Here is a 17,772-nt window from a genome sequence, read left to right on the forward strand (position 1 = left end):
AGCTCAAGAGTTGCCATTTGCCAGGTACCCAGCATATGTCTGAAACATCAATGAACACTTTTTGTGTTCTCATTTTACTTTCCCCAAAGCCTATGACCTGGGTATTATTTATCCTTACTTTTGCAGATAAGGACACTAACACTCAAAGAGGTTAAGTGATACGACCAAAACCCAGCAGTGGTGAGGCGGGACACACAGCTGGTCAGAGAGTGAAAGTGACCGGTAGGCAACCCAGGAATTGCACTACTGGGTATTTACCCCCAAAGTACAAAAACACTAATTCAAATGGATACATGTACCCCTTTATTTTATTTTATTTATAGTTTATTGCAGCATTATTGACAACAGCCAAAGTATGGAAGCAGCTCAAGTGTCCATTGATAGACGACTGTATACAGAAGATGTGGGGTGGGTGTGTGTGTGTGTGTGTGTGTTTGTGTATACATATATGTATATATATGATGGAATATTACTCAGCCATAAAACAGATGAAATCTTGCCATTTGCAATGACATGGATGGAGCTAGAGGGTATAATGCTAAGCAAAATAAGTCAGTGAGAGAAAGACAAATACCATATGATTTCACTAATATGTGGAATTTAAGAAACAAATGAGCAAAGTAAAAAAAGAGAAAGAGGCAAAACCAAGAAACAGACTCTCAACTATAGAGAACAAACTGATGGTCACCAGAGGGGAGGTGGGTGGGGGGTGGGGAAATAGGTGATGGGGATGAAGGAGTGCACTTGTCATGATGAACACTGGGTGCTGTATGGAAGTGCTGAATCACTGGGTTGTATACCTGAAACTAACATTACACTGTATGTTAACTATACTGCAATTAAAATAAAATAAATAAAATAAAAAGAAAATGACTAGTAGGCACTGGAGAGTGACCAGGTACTGGCGGAAACTAAAGGAAAGCAGATCCTTGAGAGAAGGAGCCATGCTGGGTAAAATGTGCACTGCTCCTGCTTTTCTGCCCAAGTGCACCCCCTATTCTGCATGGCTATGCAGTGTAGCTAGACCTCAAGCAAAAGTTATAGCTTTACTGGCTTGAAAAGTAAGAGAACAAAGAGTGAGGTTGCCAAAGCAGCCAAAAAGTGAGGGTAGAAATCCTGGGAAGGAAGGAAGGAAGGAAACAAGCAAGCAAGCAAGCTAAAAAAGGGAGAGCCCCCAAATCTGTGATTAAATACTACTCTAATCCTTGGCTGAACTCGGAGCTGTGCATACACAGAGGAGATGGTAAGGTTTGTAGGAAAAAGCCAAATGCTTGAAGGCAGAAGGAACTGAGTGGTTTCAGCTGCTGACTATTACAGAGGAAAGAGAATCTGAATTCTTTGCTAGAACAAAGTCAACACTCCTCAGAAGAAAATAACAGAACCCAGAGTTTCTACAATGTTTCATCAGGAAGCTAATAAGAGGCAATAAAAAATTCATAGACATTACACTTATAATGATGAACACTGAGTAATGTATAGAATTGCTGACGTATAGAATTGCTGAATCACTACATTGTTCACCTGAAACTAATATAACTCTGTATGTTAATTACAGTGGAATTAAAATTAAAAACTTAATGTTGAAAAAAAACAGGTATCTAGAAAAAAATCCATAGACATGAGAGGAAATAGGAAAATGTGACCCACAGTCAAGAAAAGTATGTCAGTAGAAACAAACTCATAGAAGATCCAGACATTAGCATTAGCAGACTTTAAAAAGGCTTTAAAGCAGCTGTTATAAATATGCTCAAAAAAAATATGAACTAGTCATACTGAATGAACAGACAGGAAATCTCATCAAAGAAATGGAAACTATAATAAAGAACCAACGAAGCCTGTTGGTAATAACATAGTAACTTGGTCCAACATACCCTCCGACACATAACAATTAGAGAATCTTGAAAAAAAATTAAAAACTACCATTTGAGAACCTGGAGAGCAACCAAAAGGCAGAAGCTAGAGGGGAGGTTATCCTTCAAAGATGAACTACAATGAGAAAGATCTGGAAGATAGGTCCAAAATCTGTGTATTCAATTTGCTGAGATCCCTGGCTGACTGCTAAATTATACATGCATGGGGAAGATCCCAGGGGACCCGGCAAAGGAGCAGTGGCCAGAAACTAAGTAAACTGAGCAGATATTTCAGCAGCTGCTCACTACCAACGAGAAAGCAGGGAGGTGGAGACCAGACAAGACACATGCCTGCTACATCAAAAATCACTTTACAGCACTTTATAAAATGAAATAGACACCTAGTACCAAAAAAAAACCAAAAACAAAAACAAAAACAAAAAACACCTTAGAGAAATAAAACAGAATCCAGAGTCTCTGCAGTGTATCACTTGTAATGTCTGGTGTTCAATTAAAAATAACTACCTATGTGTTGACAGGAAAAGGTGACCCATAAAAAAAAAAGCAGTCGACGGAAATCAACACCAAGATGTTCCAAATGTCACAACTCTTAGACAAGGACTTTTAAAAGGCTACTATAAATATAACAAGGATTCAGAGGAAAATGTAAGCATAAAAAACATATAAAGAATCTCTATATCACAGAGATACAGAAACTATAAAACAGGTCAGAGTGGAAATTCTAGAGTTGAAAGATACAATAACTGAAATTAAAAACCTAATGGGTAGACCTACCAACCGGTCAGAGATGACAAGATTCACTGAACTTAAAGACAGATCAATAAAAATGATCAAATATGAACATCAGAGAGAAAAATGACTAAAACAACAAAAAGAACCTCAAAGACCTGTGGCGCAATAGGAAGCAGCCCAACTTTGTGTAATCTGAGTCCCAGACGGAAAGGAGAAAGAGAATGGTGCAGGAAAAAAGTACTCAGAGGAACACTAGCCCAAAACTTCCCAAGTCAGGTGAAGAGCATCAACACACTAATCCAAGGACCTCACAAAAGGCAAAGCAGGATAAGCATTCACTCTGCAAAGATAAAGAGAAAAATCTTAAGAGCAAGCAGAGAAAAGAAGGATGCTATAAATATAGTACAGTATGCATGACAGCTGACTTCTCCAGAAGACAACAGGATGAGATTTTAAAGCGATGCCAGAAAAAAACAAAAACAAACCAATCAACCCACAAGTCAATATCCAGTAAAACTATCAGCCAACATTGAAGGCAAAATAAAGGAATTTCTGGATTAAAAAGAGAAATCTCATTCTCAGCCAATCAAGCTAAACAAAGTACTTAAGTTCTTTAGGCTGAAAGTATGATACCAGATGGAAACTCAGATCCAGGAAAGAAAGGAAGAGTACCAAAAATGATAAAAATGTGAGTATAAAAGGCTATTTCTTCTCTTTTCTTAATTTCTTCAAAAGATATAATTGTTTAAATCAAAATTTATAATACTGTATCACCAGGTTCATAAGGGACATGTATGTCATAATGTATATGAAAACAACAGCACAGAGGAGGAGAGGGAGTGAGTGGAACGACATTGTTGCAGGGTGCTACAGGTTTTCAAAATCCTCACAGAGGAATTAAAATATAGTACTATAAAAATACTCAACTAGTCCAAAAGAAGGCAGGAAAGAATAGAGGAACAAAAACAGATGAGACAAATGGAAAAAAAATACCAAAGTGGTAGAATTACCAAATATAATCAATAATTATATTAAACATAAACAGACTAAAGACTCCAATTAAAAAGCAGAAACTGCCAGACTGGATATAAAAGCAAAGCCCACCTCCATGCTAATGAAAGCAGGAACACTTTAAACATAAAGATATTTGCAGATTACTGTCAGAGGTAAGTAACGTCATTCCTCAATGAAAGGGTCAATATAGCACAAAGATATAAACATAAAAGCTTTACATGCTTAAAAGGGAAAAGATGGACTTAAAGTTTTTCCTCCTTAATAATCTAGAAAAATATAAGCAAACTGAATTGAAGTAAATAGAAGTAAATAGAAAGTAGATATCAATGAAAAAGAAAATAATGAAATCAGCAAAACCAAAAATAGATTATTTGAAAATATCAATAAAATTGATAAAGCCCTAGCAAGACTGATGATCAAGAAAGAAAAAAAGGGGGGAGAAAACACAAATTACCAATATCATAAATGAAAGGGGAACATACTACAGATCTTACAGGCATGAACGGGATAAGGATATATTTTTTTCAAGACTTTATATATTTATTTGAGAGAGAGAGAGCATGAGCATAAGCAGGGGTGGGAAGGGGCAGAGGGAAATCCCCACTGTGCAGGGAGCCAGATGCAGGGCTTGATCCCAGGACCCGGCGATCATGACCTGAGCCAAAGGCAGACACTTACCTGACTGAGCCACCCAGCATCCCAAAAGGGATAAGGAAATATTGCAAGCAACATTAGTCCAATAAATTTAACAACTTAGATGAAATTAATAAATTCCCTAAAATGCACAACTTACCCGCTGACACAGATGAAATAACAAATCTGAATATCCCCATATCTGAATTGGATTTGCTATCAAAAATCATCTCTCAAAGAAAACCCTAGCACCAGAGGTTTTACTGGTGAATTCTAACAAATACTTAAGGGGAAAACAACACCAATTTTGAACAAAATCTTTCAGAAAATAGAAGAGCAGGGAATGTTTCCCAACTCATTTTTTGATGCCCAAATAACCCAGATTCTAAAACCTGACAAAAACTAATAGGAAAAGAAAATTGCCTACAATAGTCCTCTTGAATACAGATATGAAAATCAACAACAAAATGTAAGCAAATAATGGAGAAGGGAACACTCTTCATGGTGGAAGATCAACTTGAACCATCAATGGACACCATACTAGTAGGGGGAAGTCTGATGAAAAGCACACTCTGACTCCCCTTCTTACATCCAGAGGAGAAAGCAGTACATAAAAACTGGGCAGACACCACCTCTAACTCCTAAGTCACCAGTTAAAGATGGCCAAAGTCAGAACACACTGAAGTCTTGGGCCTCCCGTCGTGATACATGAGAACACTTTTCTTCACCTTTCTTGTCAGAGACGCAGAGCCTGAATCTAATCATGAGGAAACATCAGACAAACCCAAACTGGGAGACATTCTGCCCAAGAACTGGCCTGTGCTCTTCCAACATGTTAACGTTACAAAATTCAAAGCCTCAGGATCTGTTCCAGATACAAGGAGACCAAAGTGTTGTGACAATTCCGTGCATTGTGTGATCCTGGACTGGATCCCAGACAAATGACAACATCTGCATGTGAACTGTGCAGGAGATATTAGCATCATATCAAAGTCAGTCTTCCTGATTTTGATCGATGTGCTATGGTTAAGAGAGTATTCCCTTACTTTTAGGAAATACACACTGGAAAATGTGGGACTAAAAGGGCATAATGCCTCCAATTTCCTCTCAAATGGCTCAGAAAAATACTTAACCACACACGTATGTGTATCTGTGTGTGTGTGCGTACACACATGTGTAAGGCAGAGACTGTAATAAACTACAGGCGAACCTGGACAGAGGGTATACAAGAGTTCAAGAGTCCGTTCCTGAAAATTTTCTACAAGTTTAAAACTAAAACAAAATGAAAAATCACCCCCCAAAATTTTTAAAGAACTCTCCCACTGCCCCCTCAAAGAAAAAAAGATGGGGGAGGAAGAAGGAGGAGGGCTTCCTGTCTCTGCGGTCTGCTCTTCCCACGGTACACACAGCCTTAGCAGAAAAAGGTCCTGGGTTAGCAGCTCACCCACAACTACTTGGAATCTGCACACAGCAAACACGGGGCAAAAGCACACGGACTGGCAGGAAGAGGGGTGGGGCCGAGGGGAGGGGAAATGATCCCCACAAAATGAAAAGACTTGCGTCTTCCGAGCTCGGAGGACACATCTCTCTGACCTGACTCGAGGCAGAGTTGTACAGAGTGGCGGCCACAGTAAATGAGCACGCAAAGCTCCCGTATCCAGGGGAACAGGCAACTGAAGAGTGCCCAGTAGCTCCGTCTACCCCTGTCCATCTGCCACACCCACATGACCTTATTACTACCAGTATAAAACAAATCCAGAGTCATTAAAAGCCAGCCAGCACACCAAGTGACAAGAAATGATATTCCCGTGGCCCTGGGAACTACTCGCATGGAATGACAATCTTCACTTAGTTGCTTGGAGCCAACTATTCTTTATAATACACAACCACAACATTCTTTTTAAATAAATGCACAAATAAAAATGAGCTTAAAAATAGGAATGATGACAAAAAATGAGGAAGCCTTAATGTGAAAACGTGTTGAGAGAGAAAAATAGCCTTCTGACAATTAGTTATAATCTCAGAATGCTAATGGCCTTCCTGCAAGCAAGAGGAATTATAATTGGTCTCTGGTGGCCTGTTTATGCTGTCTAGATATAATTACAGGATGCAGCGCTTCCAGTTTTTACCGATTCATTCATTCAACAACTAACATTTATTTAGTACTGACTCTGGGCCTGGCACTGTGCTGGATGCCGATGGCGGAAAGACACCTGTGTTTAGAAGCTCACACTTTTGAAGGGGAAATAAGTCAAGTTCACAATTCGATTGCTAAAGGAGGGAGTCACGGACATTGTCTGCCATCTATAGAAAGATTTCACAAACCCAAATGCGCATGTCTGTGAGAAAGCAGGATGGAAGAAACCAGCCTGTAATTTACACTGCATAACTCAATTTAAAAATGCCCAGGCCATGTCTACTTGGCTACCTTTGATTTCCCTAATCAAGTATGCACTAGGGTTGCTGGCACCAGAATCAACTGATTGTAAGCCCTAACGAGAAAGAAACGGCGAGAGCACAGACACACATTTTGCTGATGGAGGCATGCAGGTTCCTTTGGGCAAGAAGCAATTCCTTTGGAACCAAACTATTCTGGGAGGGTGCGTGTTTACGGACGGTGGGCTGTAGCAGCATTCACACCACGTGGCTGGAAAGAGAGCCCCAAACAAGCAGCACAACTGGCTTCTCTCCTCACCCATCACCCTCCTCGCCGGCACATGGGGCCCACAGTATCTGGGGGTCACTCACAGCCCAGCTGGGAACCCCGCCCTCCTTGGGGAGCTCTCCAAACCACACATGTGGGCTACTTCTCCTTGAGGAATAAAAGCCACTCTCTTCTATCCATCCTGTCACTTCCTAGCTAATGAGAACAGCGCCCTCCGGGATTCTCGATGCCGGGTGCCCAAGGAGTGAGATCTGTCCAGCGACCCCTTCCCCTTGGCCTCCAGGAGAGGAACTCTGGGGCGCCAGGAGAGGAATACAGGACAGCTTCCGAATCTGACCAAAGCACGCAGGGGCCTAACCAGGCACCCTGAATCCTGCTTCCAACAGGGCTCTGTGGGGAGAGAAGTGGAGCTCCTCCAGAAATACCCTGAAACGTAGCTGCACCTCAGCCTGAGGAGGGTTCGAGACTAACTGTTCTTGGCAGCCACATCTGAAAGCTTACACATTCGAGTAATGGTATCAGCCACTCGCTTAGAATGAAAAATACAATTTACGTGAACTAATTAGTTCTGTAAGTGAGCTGTGGAGATAGCTTTTTGAAGGCCTGTTATATTTTCCAAATATTTTCACCGGAAGAAGAAACAGAAGAGGGAGGAGGAGGCCGGGGAGGAGGAGGAGGAAAAGAATATTGCTGGCAAGAATGGAGTGGCTGAAAACAAAGCAAAGGAACAATCACGCAAAAACGCCTTGAGCATTATCTTTCACACTATTATCAGCCTTCAGGGATAAGAGATTTGGTTGTCGGTTGTAACCTTGGAAACTTGCCTAACCAACTTTCCAACAAAGAAGAAGATCTAGCTGGCAAAGTTCACTGCTCAACTGCCAAATATGCCAACTAAATGATATTATCCAGGTTCATTTTGCAAAATAATTTAATTTCTTATAGGGAAACTTGAAATTTATAAAAGAACCCTGGAGAATTTGAATTTTAGTAATCAATTATTCTTCAGCCTGATTCATCTTATAAACATATGGAATATGCAAAAACTTAAATTAGTTTAAAAAGCCAGCCCTGTAACTCATAGTTGAGGAAAACTTTTACATAAATGAAGAATAATTGCCAAATGCTCTGATGCTATAATACAATTTTTTAGCTCCGCACTCTATGTTTCCTCACTTTGAAAAAGAATTCCTTTTTCCAATGTCATTCTTTTCCAACCAAGAAAACAATTACCTTCTAGATATTGTCGTACTCATAATGAAGGCCCATGATTTTTTTTCTGTTTTTAAATCCTTAGGTATGATTTTCCTAAAATACTGGGATAATCCTGAGTCTTCTGTAAGAGAAACAGGGGGCTGTTCTGTGCAGCACCGTCTGCCTGGGTCAGTGGAGGAAAGTAGCCACAGAGAAGATGGCCATGGACGACCGTCCCTTGGGCCACAAAGAAGGCATAAGGACAAGCCAGGGAGTCTGTGTCTAGGGCAGTACGGTGGAGCTACCACTGGCTCGTCAGCAGCTACTATGTGAATGAGGGTTCCAGAGGCAAGTAGAAAGTCCTTGACTCTACAGTCACGTTATGAGGGGTACGGGGTCTTACAAACCCAAGGAAACCACAAAATTAACTATTAAAGGAAGAAGAAATTTAGTATGTGTACCAGTCCTTCAACTACACACCTTTAACTGGTACAAGCAGATGCTTCGATAGGGCACATCCCAAACTGCCATGGACATTCTGGCCACCCTGCACTCTTCAAAGTCGACTCTCGTATCTGCTCACATCCCTACCCAGCACTCTCTTGTCCTAAACTATACGCAGACACTCACGTCTACTGGATTTTCTTGAACTGCCCAACCACAACCTAAAATCATTGCCCATACTAGACTGGGTTCTGTACTCTGGGAAACAAGGCTCATGATCCCAGTGGGTCCAAAGACTGATTTACCTATAAATCTCTGCATCTTGCCTCACCTCAGCCTAAACTACTTTGATTCCGACAGCTTTGCCATCTTAAAACAACTGGTGATCTAAGGATAATCATTGCCAAAACATGCTCAGATCTGAACTGTGAACGTTCTCTGACCAAGGCCACATCGCCAGCCGCCTTGTTTAGGGGGAAAGTGCTGGCCAACAATGAACACATGTGAAACCTCAAGTCATGCACACCCCAAATTATGGGACACACCACCAAGGTGTGGGGCTGTCGTTCCCCACACAGACTTACGTTCACAGCTTCTGCTTTATATTCGTCATCACTGTCCGGGGCAGAGAGCGCCAGCAGGATTGGACACACTTTGTTTTCAATATCGTGCTGGGAAATTAGATCTTGTTCCAGAAGAATCAAGAGCACTTCCTGACTTGATTTTCTAACCTAGAAGAGGAAAAAAAAGGCAAAAGGTGAAACACCGAATGAGCTAAAGTGCTCTCAGGATCCAGACCAAACTCCCTGAGCAGAGTGCCAAGCTGGCCGCCCTGTCTCCTGCGGCACACGCGAACCACACAGGGCGTCTGGCCCGCCACGTGTACTTCCAACCCCAGGCCTCAGAATACGCCGCTCCCTCTGCCTGGCTGGTTCCTACCGTTCCTCTCCTCTCGGGCCACACATCCCCTTCCCCAGAACCCCATTGAGGTCATGTCCCCCATCTGTCCTCCAACAGCGCCCCCCACTTTGCCCTCATGGCTCAGACCCCGGATTTCTGCACAGACACACCCACACACGTCCACAGAAGGCCACGGGGCAGGGGCCCAGAGATAAGCCCCAACGAGGCAGGACTCGGAAGCCTCCTCAGTCCCAGAGAGGAGGGGCGAGCGAGCACTAGAAGGCAGAGGGACCCCAAAAAGCTGGACAGAGAACATATCTGGGGACATGAAAGCACAGGAAACTCCCAATTTACAGAGCAAGCAATGGAAGATGCAGCCCACTGCAGTGACGCTGAAGGAGGGAAAGAGCACCGGGACCCAGAGCACACACAGAGTGGCAGGTGAGCAGAGAGCGGTTACAAAAGAAGCCACGGAGGCACTCTGACGTGGAACCTCCCAAACAAGTGACAAGATGAAAATGGTATTTTAGAAAGACCATTCCGGCAGTGGTGTTCAAGTCACCCAGAGGCAATGGAAGGCTGAGGGCAGAGACGTCAGCCAGGTAGCCACCGCAACAGCCCCAGTGAGAGGGGCGGGCAGAAGAAAGTGGATGCCCCAGCAATATTACCAGGCCTGGGTGATAGGACACAGTGTCCAGCCAGAGGCAGTGAAAGTCCCCCATAACTCGGAGGTGTCAGACACTCATTGAGCTTTCCGGAACATGCCAGGAGCAGAAAACGTGCGAGGTGCGAGGAGCACAGCCCGGGAGGGCCAGACCCTTTGGCCACCTCGCTGCGCGTCCCAGTCCCAGGTGGCAGCTGAGGACTCCAGAGGGCGGCAGCGCAGGGAGGACACGGCAGGCGGGGGCGGGTGGGCAGGTCCTCGGCTGAGGACATGGAGCAGAATGTCAGAGGCAGTCAGAAGCTTGCTGAGGGCAGGCGGTGAAGGGTGCCCCCAAACATCGTAGACCTCCAATCTTTGGAGTCTTTGAATGTGACCTTCTGTGGAAAAAGGGTCTCTGCAGATGTGACTGGGGGTCACGTTAAGGACCTGAGGTCCCCTGGCATTAGCAGGGTGACCCTAAGGGCAGTCACAAGTGTCCTTACAAGACAAAGGCAAGGGGAGAGGACAGACAGAAGAGGAGGAGGCCACAGGAAAACAGAGGCAGAGGCGAGGGCGACGCAGCTGGAGACCGAGGGCGTCCACACCTCCAGAAGCTGGAAGAGACAAGGAGCAGAATCTCCCCTGGAGCCTCCAGACTGAGCATGACCCGGATGATACCTTGATCTTGGACTTCCAGCCTCCCCAACTGTGAGAGAATAAATGTGTGCTGTTTTAAGCCCCCAGCTTGCAGTGCTTGGTTCCGGCTGCCCCTGGGGACTGTTAGAGGAAGCAAGGAAAGCGAGGGGACAGTGGACATAGGAGATGAGCCCTGAGGACACGGGGCAAGTCAGGGCATAGCACCTCAAGCGAGCCGGGGGAGGCTGAAGGGCCAGCTGGGGTGGGGCAGGGCACCAGGGAGCCCCAAGGGTTGGAAAGCAGAGGAGTGACAAGAGCAGACACAGCTTCAGTGATGGTGACAGTTTAAGCCTCAAGTGGCTCTAAAAGCTGCAAGAGTGGGCGAAGGGCTCCTGGGCAGAGATGCTCTGGCTGAGGCCCGGAATTCGGGGGGTCAGGGGGGCCAGAAGGGAGAGGGGAGGTTCGAGAGACACCGCTGGACAGAGCTAAGCTCATCACTAGAGATGATCTGGGAAAACCAAATATGACCCTGGGGGTCTTTGCCTCAGGCTACCAATCACCAAATGGAAAAAATGGAGAAGGAAGACTGAAGGTAAAGAGAACTGGGGTGGGTGTCTGAGCTTGGGGGCCCAATGTGATGCACTGGGTGCCTCGGGAGAACCGTCACCAGGCGGTGCAGGCTCGTGAACTCCTGGGGGAGAGAGAGCCCTGTGCACGTGGCTCTGCTCCACGGCGGAAGCAGAAGAGACCTCCAAGGGAATCCTGACACAGTAAGAAAAAGACCAGACCACACCCTGCAGGGCGGGCAAGGGCCAGGGCCAGTGCGGCAGCTTAGGGAAGAGCAGACCAGCCGGAAAGGAAGGGGTGGGGGGGCACTTGGGTCACCCACAGGAGACCCTGCCCTGGTTTCCAGGCTGCGCCCATTTGCATCCTCCGGGGCCAGAGGCTGAGGGCTCTCTGAGCCTCGGCTTCTTGTCTGTAGAAGTACACAGTGACAGTACCCGCCTCCCAGGGCAGCTGTGGGGTGACATGACCTACAGACACGAAGGGCTCAGAACAGTGTGGGGGGGGGGGGCGGCGCCTGGGTGGCTCAGTCAGTGAAGTGTCTGCCTTCGGCTCAGGTCATGATCCCAGCGTCCTGGGATCGAGCCCCCTGTCCAGGCTCCCTGCTCAGCAGGGAGTCTGCTTCTCCCTTCTCCCCCTGTTCTTACGCTCTTGCGCGCGTGCTCGCTCGCTCTCTCCCTCCCCCTCTCAAATAAACAAATAAAATATTAAAAAAAAAAAAAAAAAAAGAACAGTGTGTGGGGTCCGGTCTCCCCCAAATGAATCCTGTTTTACTGTGACTAAAATCATATGACTAGTTGCCAAGAGAGGGATGTAAGAGGTAATAAGACGATCCCAGTGCACACTGACCTAATGCTGAGCTCCAGGAAGAACAGAAAACATGTCCCCGTCACCTGTGCATCCCATCCGTGGGGGAAGAGCGATGCGAAATGTCTAGGAGGCAGCCAAGAAAGGTTTCTTCAAAGACCCACAAGTTGTTAATGGTGACAAACGGTGCAAAAAAAAAATCAAGTAAAGGCAAAAAAGAAGTCACTGGATAGATAAATTGTGGGAAGAATATAAATGCAATCCCATCACCTGGTTAAAATGAATGACCACGAGCTCTTGGGATCGATGTGGATGGATCTTAAAAAGGGAGGGATAAAAGCAAGTGGCAGAATGGAAAGTTCAGTGTGATGCCATTTATATAGGTCTTAAAGCACCTAAAACAAGACCCTCTCTTATTCAGGGCCACTTGCACGAGGGGTGGGAATGTAAAACTCGGGACACCCCGGGGCTCAGGGTAGTGGTTCCCTACAAAGGGGGAGGGAGGGAGAACGGCCTGGGGAGGGTACAGCACAGTTTTAACCATATCTACAACCTATACATAAAAAATTAAACAGGTCTAAAGCAAAATTACAAAAGTTTAACATTTGTTGAGTGAGTATAATAGGTGTATGGGTACTTATAACACAATCCTCTCATGTGATTAAAACATCTCATGGTTTTTTAAAAATCAAAACTATTTTTGAAGAAACAAAAACACCGGATTTCACAGTGAGACGAGCTGAGTCCACAGCAAGACACCTCTCGGCTGGCTGTGGGGCCATCGGCTGCAGTGGGGCCAGCTGCTGCCTGGCTGGGAGCCCATGCAGGGCAGAGGCTGCAGAGCTTCCTTTTTCGAGAAGCTCGGCAGTGGGGAAGGGAGTGGTGGTGCGCACAGGGGAGAGGCCAGGGCACAGAGGGTTGAGGGAGATGGAGGCATAATGAAAATCAAAAGAGAAAAGCCAATGAGAGAGACTGGAAAAACGGGCCAGCTCTGAGACAAGAAGATGGGAACAAAGAGGGAAATGAAGACATCGCACCAAAGAGGGGCTGGGACCCCCGTGTCCCCTGAGAGACAAGGCAAGTAGCTCAGGACAGCTGCAGAAATGTGGCCACACTAGCAAACAGAGAGGTGGCAGCTGCCTCAGCCCCCCAACACACTACTAAAACTCCACCAGGTACCAGGCCCTGTGCTCGGGCACAGAGATAATCAAGCAAGACACAGCTCCTACAGTCAGTGCTCAGAGTCTAACGTGGGAGAGAAAATACTAGTCACGACATCCAGAAGAGCCCAGGCAGTCCCAACACATACACCAAATGAGCCTCGGGAAACAGGGCCTGGCATCCCGGGCTCCCCCGGCAGCTCACGGCGCCCCAACACACACACCACATTTCTCTGCACTCGGCTCCCACACCTCCAAAACAAAAAGGAATGAACATGCATGCCCATACTTCACCGAGTGGTTAGGAAGAGTAAACAAGATAATCCTCGCTAATCCTGGAGCACAGTATGTCACACCCTGAGAGCTCAAGCAACGGTAGCTGTTAGCAGTACCAGCAACGTGGTAATGATATCGCTCTTGTGCCTGATTTTGTGATTTCCTACCTCCCATGAGTCACTGCAAAGCACACTGGCCCCGAAGAGTACCTGATGACGAACGGAGGGAGGCCTGCGCCGCAGATGCTCGGCCAACCTGACAGACCCACTCCCACAGGCAAAAGAATCTGAGTTTTGGCAGAATTCGGAATCCTACCTCCTCGGGGACCCTGCGGCATCGCCCCAGGGAGCAGGTCTGAAAGGGCTGGCCTCAGTTAAAGTGAGGAAGACATGGACAGGAGGAGAGGAGAGGCATCTGGAAGGAGCAAGGCCGCGAGCATGGGCAGAAGGGAAGGGGTGCACAGATGTGGCGGCCCACAGAGGAGTCGGCTGTGCCTGAAGGCATTAGAGTCTGAACGAAAAACCTTCAGGAAGATTGGACTCTGCCATATTTCTGTGCTTAAAGGTGACAGGAATGGAGAAGAGGGGGTGTACCCAAAAGAGTTATGTTTATTATGGAAACAAAGGACACCTGGCAAGGCCCGGCTGGGCAGGGGGGCGGGAGGAGGGAGGGTTTTGATGGCCCCAGGCTGGGGCTCCAGGGAACCAAAGGAAGCATGAGAGGATCCACTTGTTGAGAGAATGGACGAAGACGGAAGGCCTCTATTTTCTCACTGAAGCAAAAGGCAAGGTCGCCCATCTGGTGGACGACAGACCAAGGTGGAGAGGCTTGATGACAGTGGCAAAGGTCTGAGAGAGCAGCCTTGGATGATGTAAGACCAGCTGAAGAGGGACGAGCGGAAGGGTCGGCAGGCAGCGCTGCGAGTCTGGCTGCGATCAGAATCCATAAATCTGCAATGGCACCAGTCAATGCATGGCAGCAGCCCCCACCCCCACCCCGACCCAAACTCAGCCCCCGGGACCTGCGAGTCTGCGAGTTGTGGATGGACGGACAGGCAGAGACAGAGTGGCGGCGGCACTGTCAGAAAGGAGTGCAGATGGGGAGGCCACCAGAAAGGGGAGGCTGAGGGAGGGGGCACCCAAAGCTGAACAGGAAATGAAGGCAGGAGGACAAGGGGAAGTGGGAGCCACAGGCCTCTAGGAAGGCTCAGGGTGGTGGCAGAGCAAGGAGGGACAGGAGAGAGCCTGGGGTCCAAATCACAGTTCCAGCCACTCCCCTTCTGGAACCAAACAGATGTCAATGATATATGACAAAGGTCAAGGACATGTCAAGTTCTTTGACCCAGTACAATCTCATCTTCAAGAATATATCCAAAGGAAAAAACAACAGCCAATGGAAGAATATAACCACATCCTTTATAATGCTCACTGCATCCACTGCACCAAAAGGCTGAAAGAAAGCTAAGCATTCAACAAAAATGAAAACACAAAGATCATGAAGATGTACAATGCCTACTACACACCAGGGAGCTTTCTGGGGCAGGAAACCCGTCCTACTCATGTCTGTATCCCCAGCACAAAGCAGCACACGCGGCTCAGAACGGGCACTCAGAAGCCGTCGGAATAAAGGAACGAACGGGAGAAACTGCATCACATTATGATTAGACCCATGTGGGAAAAAATGGAAGCACCTGAAGAAGAAAATGCAAAACTAATCAAAATACTGCCGTTAGGAGAGTGGAAAAAGGGGGACTTTCTTCCTTATTCGAATACTACATTTAATAGTGTCACAGTGTAACAGTTAAAGTATTTGCTCTTTAAAAACGCTTAGATTAGGGGCGCCTGGGTGGCTCGGTTGGTTGAGCGACTGCCTTCGGCTCAGGTCATGATCCTGGAGTCCCGGGATCGAGTCCCGCATCGGGGCTCCCTGCTCAGCGGGGAGTCTGCTTCTCCCTCTGACCCTCTTCCCTCTCATGCTCTCTCTCATGCTCGCTCTCTCAAATAAATAAATAAAATCTTTAAATAAATAAATAAATAAATAAATAAATAAATAAAAATGCTTAGATTAAGGGAGAAATAAGCCAAAACTGTAGAACTTCTTGAAAACAACAATAACGAAAACTTGGCATATCATTAAAAATTATAAATATGGGGGCACCTGGGTGGCTCAGTCAGTTAAACGTCCAACTCTTGATTTCAGCTCAGGTCATGATCTCAGGGTCGTGAAATCGAGCCCCACGTCCCACTCTGTGCTGGGCGTGGAGCTGCTTGGGATTCTCTCTCTCCCTCTCCCTCTGCCCCTCCCCCTGCCTTGTGCTCTCCCGCTCGCTCTCTCTCCCCCTAAAAAAAAAAAAAAATTATAAATACATTTAGCCTTTGTGCAAATCCATTCCCACAATAACTCAGAAATAGAAAGGCTGCAAGGCTACTTGTTGCAACAATTTTAAAGTGACAAAACAGTAGAAATAACCCAAATGTCTATCAATGAACTATGCTATATCTCCCCAGTGGAGTACCATGCTGCTGGAAAAAGGGATGAGGAAGCTTTGCCTCACCTGCTATGGACTGATCTCCAGAATACCCTGGACAACGGGGAAAGCAAGGGACAGAGCATCATGCACAGTATGCCACTTGCATCTGAGAAAGTAACACGGGGGTGCAGAACAAAAGGATATGTGCATATGTGCTTCAAGTTATCTGTGTGTATTTTTTAAAGGTAAGAATAAAACAAAACCTGGAAAAAATGGCTATCTACAGGGGAGGGACAGAACAGATGGGCGAGACAGGGATGGAAGTCAGATTTTTCTTTTCTTTTTTTTTTAAAGACTGTATTTATTTATTTTAGAGAGGGGGAGGGGCAGAGGAGGAGGGAGAGGGAGAGAGAGAGCATCTCGAACAGACTCTGCACTGAGCATGGAGCCTGACACAGGGCTCAATCTCACAATCCTGAGACCATGACCTGAGCTGAAACCAAGAGTCGGACCCTTAACCAACTGAGCCACCCAGGTGCCCCACAAGTCAGATTTTTCTGAATGTACTTTGTTTTACAGTTTTGACTTGGAATTATGTAAAAACATTTTAAATAATTATAAGTCTAAATTAAATCAAAATGTAAAAGCTAAAACAATTCCTAAAAATAAAAAATAAATGAGCATAAGTATGGATCAAATTGGCAGCTTAGGCACAAAGAGAAGGATTAATACAAGTGACTTTGAAACACAGTCTCATTAATATTAATGTTAATATGACTGTGCATCTCTAGTGGGAGACAGCCCCAAAACAAAAAGAACAGCAAAGAAATTTCAAACTATATTCAGCTATCCTACCATACTGTTAGTAATCAATCATACTGTTAGCAATCATACTGGTATTTTTATTTTGGACACACACACACACACACAGACACATCAATGCCATTAAGAAGCAAGATTTATGCTGTGTAAAAAATAAAGTTATGAATATAAAATCAAATAAGTAAAAGCCCTATAATCCTAAATGTGATTTTGGAAATATCAATACATACTCTTGGCGAAGAATTCTGTAATGAACAGATAAGGCTGACACAACCCAAACACAATCCAATGCTCACACTTCCTGAGTGCTTCCTGATCTGATGCAGCAGGAAAACACAGAGGCATCTAAAAAGGATTCTCACTATACTGCATAAAACTCTGAATCTGACCAAGCCTCTAGACTTAACTAGCAGTTCAGAGGAAGTACTGGGAATAGAGGAACATTTCAAACCACACTATGGGGATGTGATCAGTCAGCTCCCAAATGCAGGAACTCCTAGAGGTTAATGACCTAGTTTCCCAGAGCAGGGGAGTAAATGGGAGGATGAAGGATTATAAATTAAGAGAGATTTAAAAGGCACATCAACCAAATGCCATGTGTAGACCTCATATGGATTCTGATTTAAAGAGACTGCCGGAAAAAAGATTTCTGAGAAAACTGGAAAAGTTTCAAGAATGACTTGAGATTATGTGATATTAAGGATCTATTGATAATTTTTATCCATGTGATAATGGAATTGCTATTATGTTTTTTTAAAAAGTGTCTATATTTCTCAGAGAGTAATACTAAAGCATTTACGGTTAAAATGACATGGTATCTGGGAAATGCTTTTATCTGGGTTGGACTATCTCAAGATAAATGTAAACAGACTGGTCAAATGTTAATGATGGTCGAAGCTGGGTGCACTCATTTGGACATGGACATTCATTTTAAGATTCTC

At 45.4% G+C, this 17,772-nt stretch overlaps 1 protein-coding gene across 3 annotated transcripts in view; it reads right to left on the reverse strand.

Moving 5' to 3' along the window:
• Positions 1-17,772, reverse strand: part of LOC113938707 (serine/threonine-protein phosphatase 4 regulatory subunit 1-like) — a 104,554-nt gene that overhangs the window by 22,367 nt on the left and 64,415 nt on the right. For all 3 annotated transcript variants that reach the window (XM_027624231.2, XM_027624230.2, XM_027624232.2), the window contains exon 6: positions 9,138-9,284. In XM_027624231.2, the coding sequence (XP_027480032.1) occupies positions 9,138-9,284 (147 nt within the window). The remainder of the gene's footprint in view (positions 1-9,137; positions 9,285-17,772) is intronic.

This window comes from Zalophus californianus, chromosome 8 (assembly GCF_009762305.2).
Source record: "Zalophus californianus isolate mZalCal1 chromosome 8, mZalCal1.pri.v2, whole genome shotgun sequence".
Lineage (NCBI taxonomy): Eukaryota > Metazoa > Chordata > Mammalia > Carnivora > Otariidae > Zalophus > Zalophus californianus.